The sequence below is a fragment of the Fusarium mangiferae genome, assembly GCF_900044065.1.
Source record: "Fusarium mangiferae strain MRC7560 genome assembly, contig: FMAN_scaffold007, whole genome shotgun sequence".
NCBI classification, from domain to species: Eukaryota; Fungi; Ascomycota; class Sordariomycetes; order Hypocreales; family Nectriaceae; genus Fusarium; species Fusarium mangiferae.
The window spans coordinates 1,190,337-1,202,519 of NW_024573927.1; the positions used below are offsets into that span (position 1 = coordinate 1,190,337).

Below are 12,183 nucleotides of genomic sequence, written 5' to 3' on the forward strand. Positions count from 1 at the left end.
GTTGGTCAATAAGAATGCATGCTAGCAGACAGCTTCGCAACATTGTACAAAAACGTCCAATTTGGATGCATCAAACGTCATTTAGCCCGCGATAAGATCTTAATCAAGCTAGATAAAAATTGAGAATTATGCTTATTGGGTGTTAAATGCTGACTCACGTCATCTTGCACATCCAAGTTTTGTTGGCCCGACGGAAACTCCGCAGTCCGAAAGCTATCGGAATCTGAAAGGCGCCAGGAACTCCATAATCTCCCTGGCTTACCACTAGTGATCAACGACGAGATATTGAGAATACGACAGGACGAAATGTCGGCTAGTACCTCTTCCAAAGCTTCTGGTGTGAGAAGGAGAGCTTGTGTCAATTGCACCTCTGTCAAATCGAAATGCCTGCCATTCTCATCTGACGAATGCCAGCGGTGTAATCGGCTTGGTAAGCGGTGCACTTATCTCAACGTTATAGAGAAGCGAAAGAGTCCCTCCAGCTCCTCGTATGTCTATGAAAGTAGTGGCTTTTATTCAGATATGTTAACATCGCTTAGTCGTACACGGCTCCTCGAGCAGCGACTGAGTAGGGTTTTGGCTCTGCTTGGTGCCCAAGCTCAGGGTACACCTATGAGTGGCTTCGTTGCACAATTAGCTGCTGGAGACCTCAATATGAATGTGATAAATGGCAGCCAGCTTGACCAATTGCCATTGTCTCATGGCTTAACACTTCAAGGGACGCTAGATGTCGTCGATCGCGGGTTTCTCAACCTGACTGAAGCGCAGAGCCTGCTTGACAACTATCGTAGCAAAGCGATCGAGCACTTCCCTTTCGTTCCGATCTCTTCTGAGACTACGGTCGCTTCTCTCAGAACTACGAAGCCCTTTCTATTCATGTGCATCATGGCAACAATGAAATTCGACAATTGCAGTATCCAGCGCCAAATCGGTGAAGAAATCCGCAACCAAGCACACCAGCGAGTTTTGATGCAGTCAGAGAGCACTCTTGAAATTCTGCAAGGTCTCTTGATCTACCTGGCATGGTACCAGTACTTCTTCATCAGCTACGAGAAGCAGCAAATTGTTCCAATTGCACAATTGTGTATTTCACTGGTTCAGAACCTCGGGCTCGATCAGAACCCTGACAATATGAGACGAAAAGTTGATCTTGGGCCAGACGAAACAGCCCCTGGACGCAAGGCTGCACGGTCTGCAGATCAACTTCGGGCTTTGCTTGGAACATATTGCACGGCATCTTGGTAAGTATGAAAAGATCGAGGATCATCACTGGGAGGCAGACTAATGGTTCAGGGTTTCTATCAAGTTTCGGACTCATGGCGCTTTACCATACACAGGATACATCAAGCAAAGCTGGGAACTCCTTCTAGCCAATGCAGAATACCCTAGTGACCTTATGATTCCCCATTTTGTCCGTATAAGCGAAATGTGTCGTCGTATATGCGACACTTTTGGGTATGACGATCTCGAGAACTCAGGAATGAGGGGAGAATTTGTCAGTGCCATGGCTTTGCAGACCCTCAATAACGAGTCTGAATTGTTGAAAGCCTCCATTCCTCCAGATCTCCAGAACAACTGTAAGTCAACGTTCAAGATAGGCTAATGGCTTACTAAAGTACATCGACAGTTGCCATAAGAATGGAGGTCTACTTGCTTGATACTTTACTCGGTGAAGTTTCACTGCATGAGGACTTTTGGGATACTACATCGACTTCTAACCTCTTAGTAACTAATAATTCGTCTTCCTCAACAAGTACCAGGGTTTCCATCTTATTCAACCTTATTCTCAGCTGCAAGTCGCTCAACGACGCTGTGATAGTCTATCCGGACGAAGATCTCTGGTACATCACGTTTTATACAACGGCAAAAATTTGCAGAAGTCTCTTGTGTCTCTCAAATGCCAGCAAGATATCATCGGAGATCTTTAGAGAGACTGGACTTGCTTCCTACAATGCCCCTTTCATGGCCATTAGTTTTCCTGTTCACGACGCTATGGCCATTGAGAGGGTGGCTGACTTGAAGGGTGAGGCAAAGCGGCTGCAACGAAAATTCAAGAATCTGTCACCTCAAGTACAGAAAGTCGGTAATGAAGAAGACATCATGCTCGGATTCTCGGATATGATATGGGCAGTGGCAGTTGCGTATGAGGAAACGAAAAGACTGGAACCAAGCCTTTTGAGCTTTTCTATTGGGAGCGATGGACAGAACTCTTCTTCCGAGCTAGGTAGCTCGGAAGGCTATCTCTCGAGTACTGGCTCAGGAAATATGCAGCCTGAAGCAGTGCTAGACTTTGGTCTGATGGAAGATGAAACTTGGGAAGAGTTGTTGGCTGGGATTGCTATCGTAAATGACCCGGCATCATCGCTGCAAGTATGAGAAGCTGTAATTACCAAGCAGATAGCATGCCCCTCAATTGACTGTTGTCGAGAACCTTGGCAAGAGAATTCTGTAAAGTCCGAATTGCTGCACCATCGTCCTTATATCCGCAATGACATATGCTGTCAGGACCAAAAGCCTTGGCTGAGGGTTCTCGCTTGCAAGCGATTGGCTAGGCAGTGCTTCAGTGGCTGACCGGCCGGAAATTCCGCCTGCGGCGAAGTCCACCAAAGCTTGGTAATAGCTGCATAGACCTTGTTGCGACAAACAGATATAAGATGGCTCAATTCTTGTGCATAAGACCTCAAAGCAAACTGCTCTTGTATCTTAATTTCAAGACGAAACCAATTAACAAAAGTTGATATCCCGCGTGTTCATTATGCCTCCTCCCAAAGGAACCCCCAATCCTCTCGAAGGGCCTGGTAAGCACGCACTCTTTGTATGGCTTCCTTTTCTTCATGAACTAACCTTCATGGAGGCGACTATGACGTTACCTCGGTGGTGCACTCCGATACCTATCCTGCCATCGACCCAAAGAACTTCAATTTCAAGGACAAGGTTGTTCTCGTCACTGGGGCATCTCGAGGCTATGGCCGAGCCATGTGTGCAGCCTTCGCACGAGCTGGTACCTCTCGCATCGTTGTTTCTTCTAGATCCGACATGTCAACAACCGCCGAGGCCATCAAGGCAGCGGCAAACGAAGCAGGCCATCCGGAGCCAGAGGTCCTAACCATCAAGGCTGATGTTGGGGTTCCTGAAAGTGTTGATGCTTTGGCGCAGAAGATCGATGAAGCCTTTGGTTATGTTGATATAGTGATTAACAACGCAGCATTCATGAAAATGGTGTCCATCCCTGACTCTGATCCTGCAGACTGGTTGCAGACCCTCACCGCGAATGTTTACGGACCCTATCTCGTTGCACGAGCTTTGGCCCCTCTGCTTGTCAAGTCGGAACTCAAGACTGTCATCAACATCAGTAGCGTCGGAGCTCACCTCGTGTCACCAACTCTAAGCTCATATCAGATCTCCAAGCTAGCACTTATCAGATTGACCGAGTTCATCTCGGTCGAGTACGCAGACAAAGGAATAGTCTCTTACAGCGTTCATCCAGGGAACTCCCCTTCGGAGATGTTGGGTGGGATCGAGGGAGTTCCCGAGGAATTGCGAGCAGGTCAGTCCGTCGATTTGAATCCTCAGGATCAGCTACTAACAGGAAGAAGCCTTTGTTGACACTCCTGCGCTTTGCGCCAACTCTTTGGTTTATTTGGCATCGGAAAGGCGACCTTGGCTGGCCGGGCGTTACATCAACCTCACCTGGGATCTTCCTGAACTGATGACGAAAGAGGAAGAGATTGTCAAGGGCGATAAGCTCAAAGTTCGTCTTGTGACCTGATTAGATACTCGCTTGGGAAATGCACAATGTTCAACTGCGGGATACATCATGCACTTGAGATATTCGAAACAAAAGTGACTGTCTAAATTGTGTGGAATAATTATTACGTATGTAAATCTATCGAGGGGTATGTTCAAACTTCTATGTCATCAATCCGTACAAATACACTTTTAGCAAAAGTCCTATCACTTGGCCAAGTGATTCCTTTATTGTTGCTTACCCTCAGCAGTGTTAAGATTCTCCAACTGATCCAAGCATCTCTTTCGGATACCGAAGAATGCTGTCACATGTCCGACAACCCACCAAGCAAAGAGAATAGGAAGCCCAATGTGAAGGGAGTTACCGCAACCAGACCAGACCTGGATTAGGATGATCCATAATGAATGAGCGGGGAAAAGGTAGCCAATGCGGTAGAATCCAGCTGTAAGCTCAAAGGGGAACACGACGGAGCCAACATTCATCATGAACCAGGTGAGGAGAAAGAAAGGCGTTAAAGCCATGGGGATGTAGCTTCCAATCAGAGTTTCCAGTACCTGGAAGTTGACATCCATGAAAAGCCAGAAGGTCAACCAGGATAGGGCAAACTGTCCACCAGAAACAGCCCAGTCTTCGCGGAAGGCCCAGATATAGCCCGTGACGATCAAGGCATAGAGTGCAGAGAATACCATGCCGTTGATGAAACGCATGATGAAGAGATCGCGGATGCGCATGTTCTTGTGAAGGCCGAACTTGTCGTAGATGCCGTTCATGGCGAGGACATAGAAGAACTGGCCAAGGATAGCCATGACAATGTTGATGGTGTTGTAGAGGTTTCGGCTTCCTTGGTTGGTGGGCATGATGATGTCGGCGGTACCTTGGATGGGGTTGAGATATGCTTCGACGGCAGCCGGGTCACTGCTGTTGACACTTCGCAGAGCAGATCGACCCTGTTGGGACTGGTAGTAACTACCTCTAGCAGCGCTAATGATCTTTTGCAAGTTGGGTACCAAGTATCCCGAAGCGACAGTGGGGTACCGGGCGCTGTTGTAGATATAGGTGATGCTGTCGGCAGGGTTGTAGTTCTCAGCAGCAGAGCCGCCTTCATAAGCAGCAGCAAGCTTATCAGAAGAGCCCTTGTTGATGTAGATAGCACCCCAATAATCGGCGTGGCAGACGCCATGCTTGACATCCTTTGTCTCGGGGTAGTCATCGGCGGATCGAAACTCAAGTGTAGGGAATGTCTTGCCCTGGAAGTTCTTGTATGCGCTGGAGACAGACTCTCCAACAGCACCACCATCATAGTCGACGACTAGAATCTTCAGGCCTGATACTCGATTACCGACCTCGAATGTGGAACCGAAGACGTATGAAAGGTCGGCGAGGAATACGACGAGAATGGCGACCATGATTCCTGTGAGGATCTTGACGACAAGACCTCTTCGGCCGTGCCATGTTGTTGAGTTGATGCCATGTCGTTGTGTGTCCTCCATGACGGCCGGCTCGTCGTGTAACGTGGGAGCAGGGGAGGATGATTGTTGTTCTAGATCGACTGTCATGCTGAAGGTTGAACTGAACGAAAGGGGTATGTGATGTTGAGATGCAGGGGCTGAAGGAAGGGTTTTAAAGAGTCAGGCCACGATTAATGGAGACCGGTAGTTATTTTTGTTTATCTGTCTAAGTAATCAATGGATCCGAAATTAAAACAATCGTGCGACGCTTGCATATCTAAATAGCCAGATCCATCTGATAGATGGTGCCATGTTATTACTATGGCCGCATCTTCTGGACTTCTGAGTTCCTCCGTCGTAGGTCGGAAATCTAGACAAGTCCGAGCAGCGAGGCCTGAGTCAATCACCCGCTAAACCCTATGGGGGCCTCGCGTAGGGGCCAGGGCGATCATTAGCTGCTAAAAACCGGGGCCAGCTCGCGTCGCGACGTGGCCGACACGCCGACTTTGCGCTAAGATAACTGTGATTACAAAAGATGCCCACTAGCACCTCAAAATGTGACTGGAAGGATTCGCTCCTTGGTGGGTTTTGCGGATAATTCTAGATAAGCCGGTCGGCGTTGCGCACTTTTCTTCGCCGAGCGAGATATTGATTCATCAATCAATCAATCAATCTGCGATTACGTGAGATCCTCGCTGTATTCATTTACGTCATTTTCTTTGTTATGAGCGAAGCAGATGACCGATCTCAGCTGCTCATTTATTGGTAACCTGAAAAACTAATGCTGAATATTGCCTCGCATTCATCGCACAAGACATACCTCTGACATAATTCCGTGTTGCACAATTTCCAACGGACAACAGCCCTTTAACTCCGTGTGACACCTTATCAAGCCCCGTACGTGGTTTGTGCAGCACTGCAGCCTGTACTCCGTATTCCTCCTTACCTGACGTCGTAAGGAATACAAACCCGTAATGGGGTAGCCAGTTTATATACACGTATTCTCGGATATTTGTGCCGGTATTGATGACCTGGATTGTGAACATTGAATATTAATATTGCGAAGCATACGAGTATTTGAGTTCGTGAGACGTGGGCAATACGCGGATCCACGCCATGGTTCACCCCGGTACCACCAAGTAATTCTTCAATAGCTTCCCTATGCCGCTTACTAGCTGGCAGTCGGGAGCAGCCCTACGTTGGCTGAGAAAATGCACGCCTGTAGGGTAGTTTACTCCATTCAGGCTACCCCATTTGTTTGGAGAGTTATTCATTTGCACCGTGTTACTGTCAATTTAATACAATACGTTTTCAATCGCTGAACAAGGCCTATTATGAACGGTAACGTGTTTTTTCTACTGAGTTAGTGGTGGGCAATCGAGCTTCAGTTCCTACTTGGAATTGTAAGCGGAACCGTTGAATGAAACACCAACTAGTACTTTTACCTTTTCCTCCTCCGTATTCCGATAACATCGAATAGCCACCCAATGGGTAGACAGCCAGAACTTTTTGTTGCACTTGATCTGTCTTCTCACGAGGAGGTTTGGTGCAGGTTACAATTTCCAACTCGTGATGGTACGCCACGAAGCCCATCGTTGTATATACTCTGAAGCTGATCGGCGTCGCCCATGGAGCAGTAGCTCCGATTTCGCTAACTTGAAATCAGTTGAGTAATTTTGTTGAGTTCTACAAGCACTTTCTTACATCAAGCCGAAGTTACAGGCTATTCTCAACTGTGAAGCTTCGATGAGTTGGCCCAACCCAAACATGGCACGAGTGCGTGTACATCATTCAAGATCATCAAGATGCACACGCCTTCAAGCGATCGATTGACTAATTGTAATCTGTCATAGGCCTTTTCTCAGCCCCACGCTCCCTTACTCTGAATTAAAACGATAGATCACAATGAATGTTGGCGATCGATGTAGAGTTCCGTACGTCTACCGTAAATATCACCTATCACATCCGACCACTCTCAACCCATCGGAGGTTTTATGGAGTTAAGGTTACAGCTAGCCGTTTCGCTGCAACTTGCCAGCTGTCACATTCGTCGACCATGCAGCATGTTCAGACTGCCAACCAACTCATGCAGAGACATTGGCGGGTTCTGACGGCCAAGTTTCCCTGTCATAATTACCGTAATGTGACATAACAGCAGAGACATCGATGGGGGCATCATGCCGCTTCATCAAATGACCAGGAGAGAGGGAAGAGCTATTGGCTTGCATCACGAGATGGTAGATGGAGCTGAAATATGTCCCCACTGCGCCCAAGTCCAGACCTGCTGGTCTGAGGCATATTACATGAAAGGTCTCATAAGATGCAGTAATTATATGGAGCTCAAGTTATCAATTCAGAATTTGGCTGAAAACTCAAGGTGCGATTCGTGCAGAATACAAATTTTGCCAGCCGGGACTAACTTTGCCTCCAGCCTCCTCATATTAGCTTCTTAAGTAAACTTCCGCTCGCAACGGGCCGCTCGATCTAGATCCCGACAGGCTATGCAACTGGCAGCCCCCCTAACGCACTGGTTCAGTGCCAAGCTGACACTCGGATTACCGCTGAGGGAACTCCGCCTTACCGACATCCGCACCACTGATATCCGCAGATCCAAGACATTGGGGGTCCGAACGCTGCTCCATTCCGGTTTTGTGAGCCAAGAGACAGTACAAGCTGCCATGGCAGCTCCCGCATTTTCTCATTTGGACGACTTGCAGATTCGATGCGGAGCTGTCATGATTGGCAGTCCATTGACGAATGTCTCACCCCGTTGATGTTGGTTGTGATGAGATCGTCAAGGGAGGAGTGTTGCGCCCTGTTACGATGAAGGGATGATGGATGCCCCGCAAGAGGATTTTCGTATCCCTCAAGTCGCGTGCTGTATGCGAGTCGATAGAGATCAGCAGCCAGTCGACCCTCTTACTTCGGGAACAAGTAACGGCTTGCAGATCACTTACACTGTGTCACTCATCTCCCAGAAGCTGTCACTATGGAACCTTCGACGTTGAGACAGGACGTTGGCTCTTGGGTGTCGATCAAAATGATGCAAGGATGGCGAAGAATGGATCGGTACTTGCCGCCTGACGTGCGGCTGAGGAAAGGGGATCCTCCTGTTGTCTCACAACTAGAATGTCTTGTGGGGGTTGGAGATCTGCGAGCAGGTTATTGAGTAAAGTTCTGTTTTCAAAAGGCAGTTCTTCTACAGAGCACTAGTCTGCCGCAGCAACAGCAACAGTCATTAGAAGACATGCAACACTTGGCAAAGCTAAAGGTAGCTAAGGAAGTGATGTTTGATTGTAGATGCAGCTCGAAACCTTGGCTGATGTACGTGTGACCAAAACCAAAGTTTTTCGAAACCTCATTTTCTGACTTCATCCAGAATCTGTCTCACCGCCTCCAAGATGTTCAAGTCAAGGGTCAAGCAGTGAATGGTCCGGTCCATTCAGAACAGCCCTTTGCCCTGATCTCCATCATATCAACCGTTGTTGTTACTTTGACAGACGCCTCTGACATAAATGGCAGCGGCAGGTCTCAGAATAGCAAGAGTTATCATGAAAGTTGCCAAGTTGAGATATCACATACCAGACAATTTATGCTTCCGGCCCAACGCGGTAAGACAAACTTAATCGCCTGGACGTTGAGCCCGTGCAACTCCACGCATCTTCGCACGGTTATGAGACGACTCTGACATGTTGGGACTACCAATATCCCATGATAAGTAATGTATCTTTCGTGATATTCAACACCGCGGAATGACGACTGTGTGAGATATTCGGCCAGCCTCTCATGACTTGTGTTCAGACACTCACCAAGAATGTGGTCACTGAGCAGGGAGAAGACATGGCTTTGGGAACTTCTTGTATTGATTCTTTCAGAGTTTGGATATCTATAAAAGCCCTGCTTCGTCCCTCCTCATCAGTTCATCCTCATCACTCACAATCACACTCTTCTATCACAACAATCAAACAATCATTAAACCCCAGATCTCTCAGATCCCCCATAACCATCAAAATGAAGGCCTCAATCATCCTCGCTCTTCCCGCCCTTGCCATCGCGGCTGCTACCCCTCAGATGGAGGAGCGACAGCTCCCGAGTCTCTTCGACCCTTCTTGTCTTCTCCAGATCACTGGTATCACCAGGTGTCTCCCAAACCTCAGCCTCGACAGCATCATTGGAATTGTCGACGTCATTGGCTGGTAAGTAAATCGCTACTGCTTGATTCCGGTGCTAAATATTCCATAGCCCTCTTAGTCTCGCTGGCCAGATCGCTGCTTGCCTTGATGTTTCCGTTCCCGGCACCAAGTAAACGGACTCATAAACAATCATTCACTTCTTGGAGGATGGGTTGACTATTATGTCATGGATAGGAGAAAAAGCCTCACCCAAATCAGATACTTGAATTGACAATCTTGAGGCACAATCTTTTGTTCAGGACACTTGTGAGCTGTAATTCTGAAAGAGACGTAAAACAGCCAAAGCATAGATATTGGCCCCTTCAATTGTAATAAGCTCGCACTTGAAATCAGCTGTTGATAAGAAATCGAATGCCTGTCAATATTGACTCTTCAATTGGGATTCCTACATATCGTTAATGACATCTCTGAACACCAACATCTCAACACTGGTTTTTGCCTTCAAAGACAGTAAGGAGGATTGGGAAGAGGTTGGCGACACAGATTGGCTTGAAAAAGTTACAGACTGGAAGGCGCCTCAGATTCGCGCTGAAGCTGAAAACAAATGCAATTTTACTGGCCTTGCGAGACTTGTCCGAAAATGTCCTCGACTTCAAGACTTTGCATACCAACCCCTTGGAATTCCCCTCCCCGGACTTCCTGAACTAAGAGACTTCCAATTCCCCAACTGGAAGATCCTGCAATACGTCTTTACGTCTCAGAACTCCCCAGCCTTGCTAAACTCAATCGATGGACATTAAGATTCCAACTGACAAAGGAGTCGATCGTTCTCAACCTTCTGAAGCGGACTCGGCCTGGAGGACTGTTCATAGAACCTATGTGGCTAGACCCTGGAAAGTTTAAGCCTATCTTCGTATTCTGCAGCAGCCCAGAGTCCAAGAAGCAAAAGTTTGAGGTTAGAGGACCTATTTACCAGATGGGTCCAGAAGAGCGTGGCCAAGTTCACTTTCAACGTCAGTCGTACGATGAAGATGCCGAGTGCTGCGCGCACTTGATAAGACAGAGTGAAGGTGTCAGGCGTCCTATTCACTTAAATCCGCAGGAATTTATCGAGGCCGGAACATCGTTTTGTAATTTGTTGCTATCCAATTGAGGGCGTTTAATAGCAGTCAGGCTCATGCATTCTAGCGCGCTCTAATTTAACGGAAAAGTCTTTCGATCTGTTTCCATGTACTTGGCCTGAGTAGAGATCTCGGTAGCCGTATACGATTCAGGATCTAGTGATGATAAACTTGATTTCATAAGCTAACAGGATATCTCAATTCCAAAGTGCTTCATAATGCGCCAAAATACCTAAGCCGCTCTCTTCTTGCCCTCCTCGACAGCTAACTCAACTCCCTTGACTGTCTCATCGACTTTCGACAGGAAGACGGAGTGCGATGCTTTTGAGTGAAATTGCACGGCATTCGGACCCAGCATACCTGCCATTTGCTCTTGCACCACGGGGAACAGCGCTTTGTCCTCGTCACAGAAGAAGTACATGGTCTCGATATCGTGCCACGGCTCGTATGTGACAGTGTCTGTAAAAACACGACCTGATTGGTGCTTGAGCGTCTTCATGGCGCTTTCAAGTGCCTCGCCACTTAGGTCATGGTAGAAGATTTCCTCTGGGGTGTCTGCGTACACATAATCTCCCTGCCGATGATTAGTATAGGGTCCGCTCTCGCGAAAATGCTTGGGCTTGCTTACCTTGGGGTTCATCCAGGGCAGAAATTGGCCGCCGAGCATTTGCTTGATGCTCAGGCCGAGGGGTGTCACGAACGCGGCTAGGTACACGAACATGATGACACCACCGGGAAGACCTTGTTCCTTGCGTTGCCGGTATCCTAGCCCCTTCACAGCATTGGCACCGACCAAACCACCATAGGAGTGGACAACGAGGACGATCTGTTCTCCTTTGTCGGCTAGACGCTGAAGGACAGTCCGTACAGCGTCGGCATCATCATCAAGACCCTTGGTGGGAGGCTCAGCTCCTACAGATGGATATTCAACAGCTTCGGTTGTCCATCCCCGGCTGTGAAGGGCCTCACGAATGGGGTCAAAGCAAGAGGCCAAGTGCCAGGCGCCTGGGGCAAATACAATGGTAGGGTTAGAAGACATCTCGGAAAGAAAGTTTAGATGATGTAGTAGAATCTGGGGTAAACCAGGTTGTTATCGGGACGGCTTTTATACACACGGGTCACTGAACTAACGCATATTCGGGGTATAGCTAACCCCTTTCCTCCCCCGTGGGGTATGGGTTGCTCGAATGCCGGTTCTAGATGGTTGAGATCTGCTGCAATCTACCATTTTTGTATTAGATATCTTCTTTGGAGCTCTTTTTCTGCGCCTTCAAAGCTTGATTGTTAGCTGTAAACGGAGCTTAGTTGGCTTCCATTCTTTAGCTTCCGAGAATGCCCTCCTCCGATAGGCCAAACACGCCGGATATCTCAAGAAACCTTCATGAAACCCAGCATCCGAACCTGATAGTGGCCACGTGCCGTGTCTCCAGCTTGAAACTCAGTCCTCGTCCAATACCGTGCGGCTGATTTTGATCTAGAAGATCGACTCAGAAACTACCGAGTCAGTCTCCGCGGAAGCAACGTGGAGATCTTCCCCGCAAAGGAAGCCCCGAGCTCAAACTCCAAAAGTGTCGGAAAGCAGCGAGTGGGGATCGGAAGCCGGGTGTTCCCCAACTTCTTGGCTGTTTCTTGGTTTTTTTGGTCTGGAAGAGTCGGATGCGTCTATGACGGCAGAACGGGGACTAGCTAGCTTTACGGAGTGAGCAAAAGCATCTTCACTCCTTATTATTAAA

At 48.0% G+C, this 12,183-nt stretch overlaps 5 protein-coding genes across 5 annotated transcripts; 3 read left to right on the forward strand and 2 right to left on the reverse strand.

Annotated features, from left to right (window-relative positions):
- Positions 1-306: 306 nt before the first annotated feature.
- Positions 307-2,376, forward strand: FMAN_13538 (uncharacterized protein; the record flags this gene model as incomplete). The annotated part of the gene is made up of 4 exons (XM_041833018.1): positions 307-488; positions 540-1,241; positions 1,294-1,577; positions 1,628-2,376. The coding sequence occupies 4 exons, from the start codon at positions 307-309 to the stop codon at positions 2,374-2,376; spliced, it is 1,917 nt and encodes a 638-aa protein (XP_041683424.1).
- A 379-nt stretch (positions 2,377-2,755) lies between these two features.
- On the forward strand, positions 2,756-3,769 carry FMAN_13539 (uncharacterized protein; the record flags this gene model as incomplete). Its single annotated transcript, XM_041833020.1, has 3 exons — positions 2,756-2,798; positions 2,855-3,547; positions 3,597-3,769. 3 exons carry the CDS (start codon positions 2,756-2,758, stop codon positions 3,767-3,769), a joined length of 909 nt encoding a protein of 302 aa, XP_041683425.1.
- A 206-nt stretch (positions 3,770-3,975) lies between these two features.
- FMAN_13540 (uncharacterized protein) lies at positions 3,976-5,304 on the reverse strand (the record flags this gene model as incomplete). Its single annotated transcript, XM_041833021.1, has 1 exon — positions 3,976-5,304. The coding sequence occupies one exon, from the start codon at positions 5,302-5,304 to the stop codon at positions 3,976-3,978; it is 1,329 nt and encodes a 442-aa protein (XP_041683426.1).
- Positions 5,305-9,207: 3,903 nt separating this feature from the next.
- FMAN_13541 (uncharacterized protein) lies at positions 9,208-9,502 on the forward strand (the record flags this gene model as incomplete). The annotated part of the gene is made up of 2 exons (XM_041833022.1): positions 9,208-9,392; positions 9,439-9,502. 2 exons carry the CDS (start codon positions 9,208-9,210, stop codon positions 9,500-9,502), a joined length of 249 nt encoding a protein of 82 aa, XP_041683427.1.
- Positions 9,503-10,682: 1,180 nt separating this feature from the next.
- On the reverse strand, positions 10,683-11,489 carry FMAN_13542 (uncharacterized protein; the record flags this gene model as incomplete). The annotated part of the gene is made up of 2 exons (XM_041833023.1): positions 10,683-11,024; positions 11,079-11,489. 2 exons carry the CDS (start codon positions 11,487-11,489, stop codon positions 10,683-10,685), a joined length of 753 nt encoding a protein of 250 aa, XP_041683428.1.
- Positions 11,490-12,183: the final 694 nt, after the last annotated feature.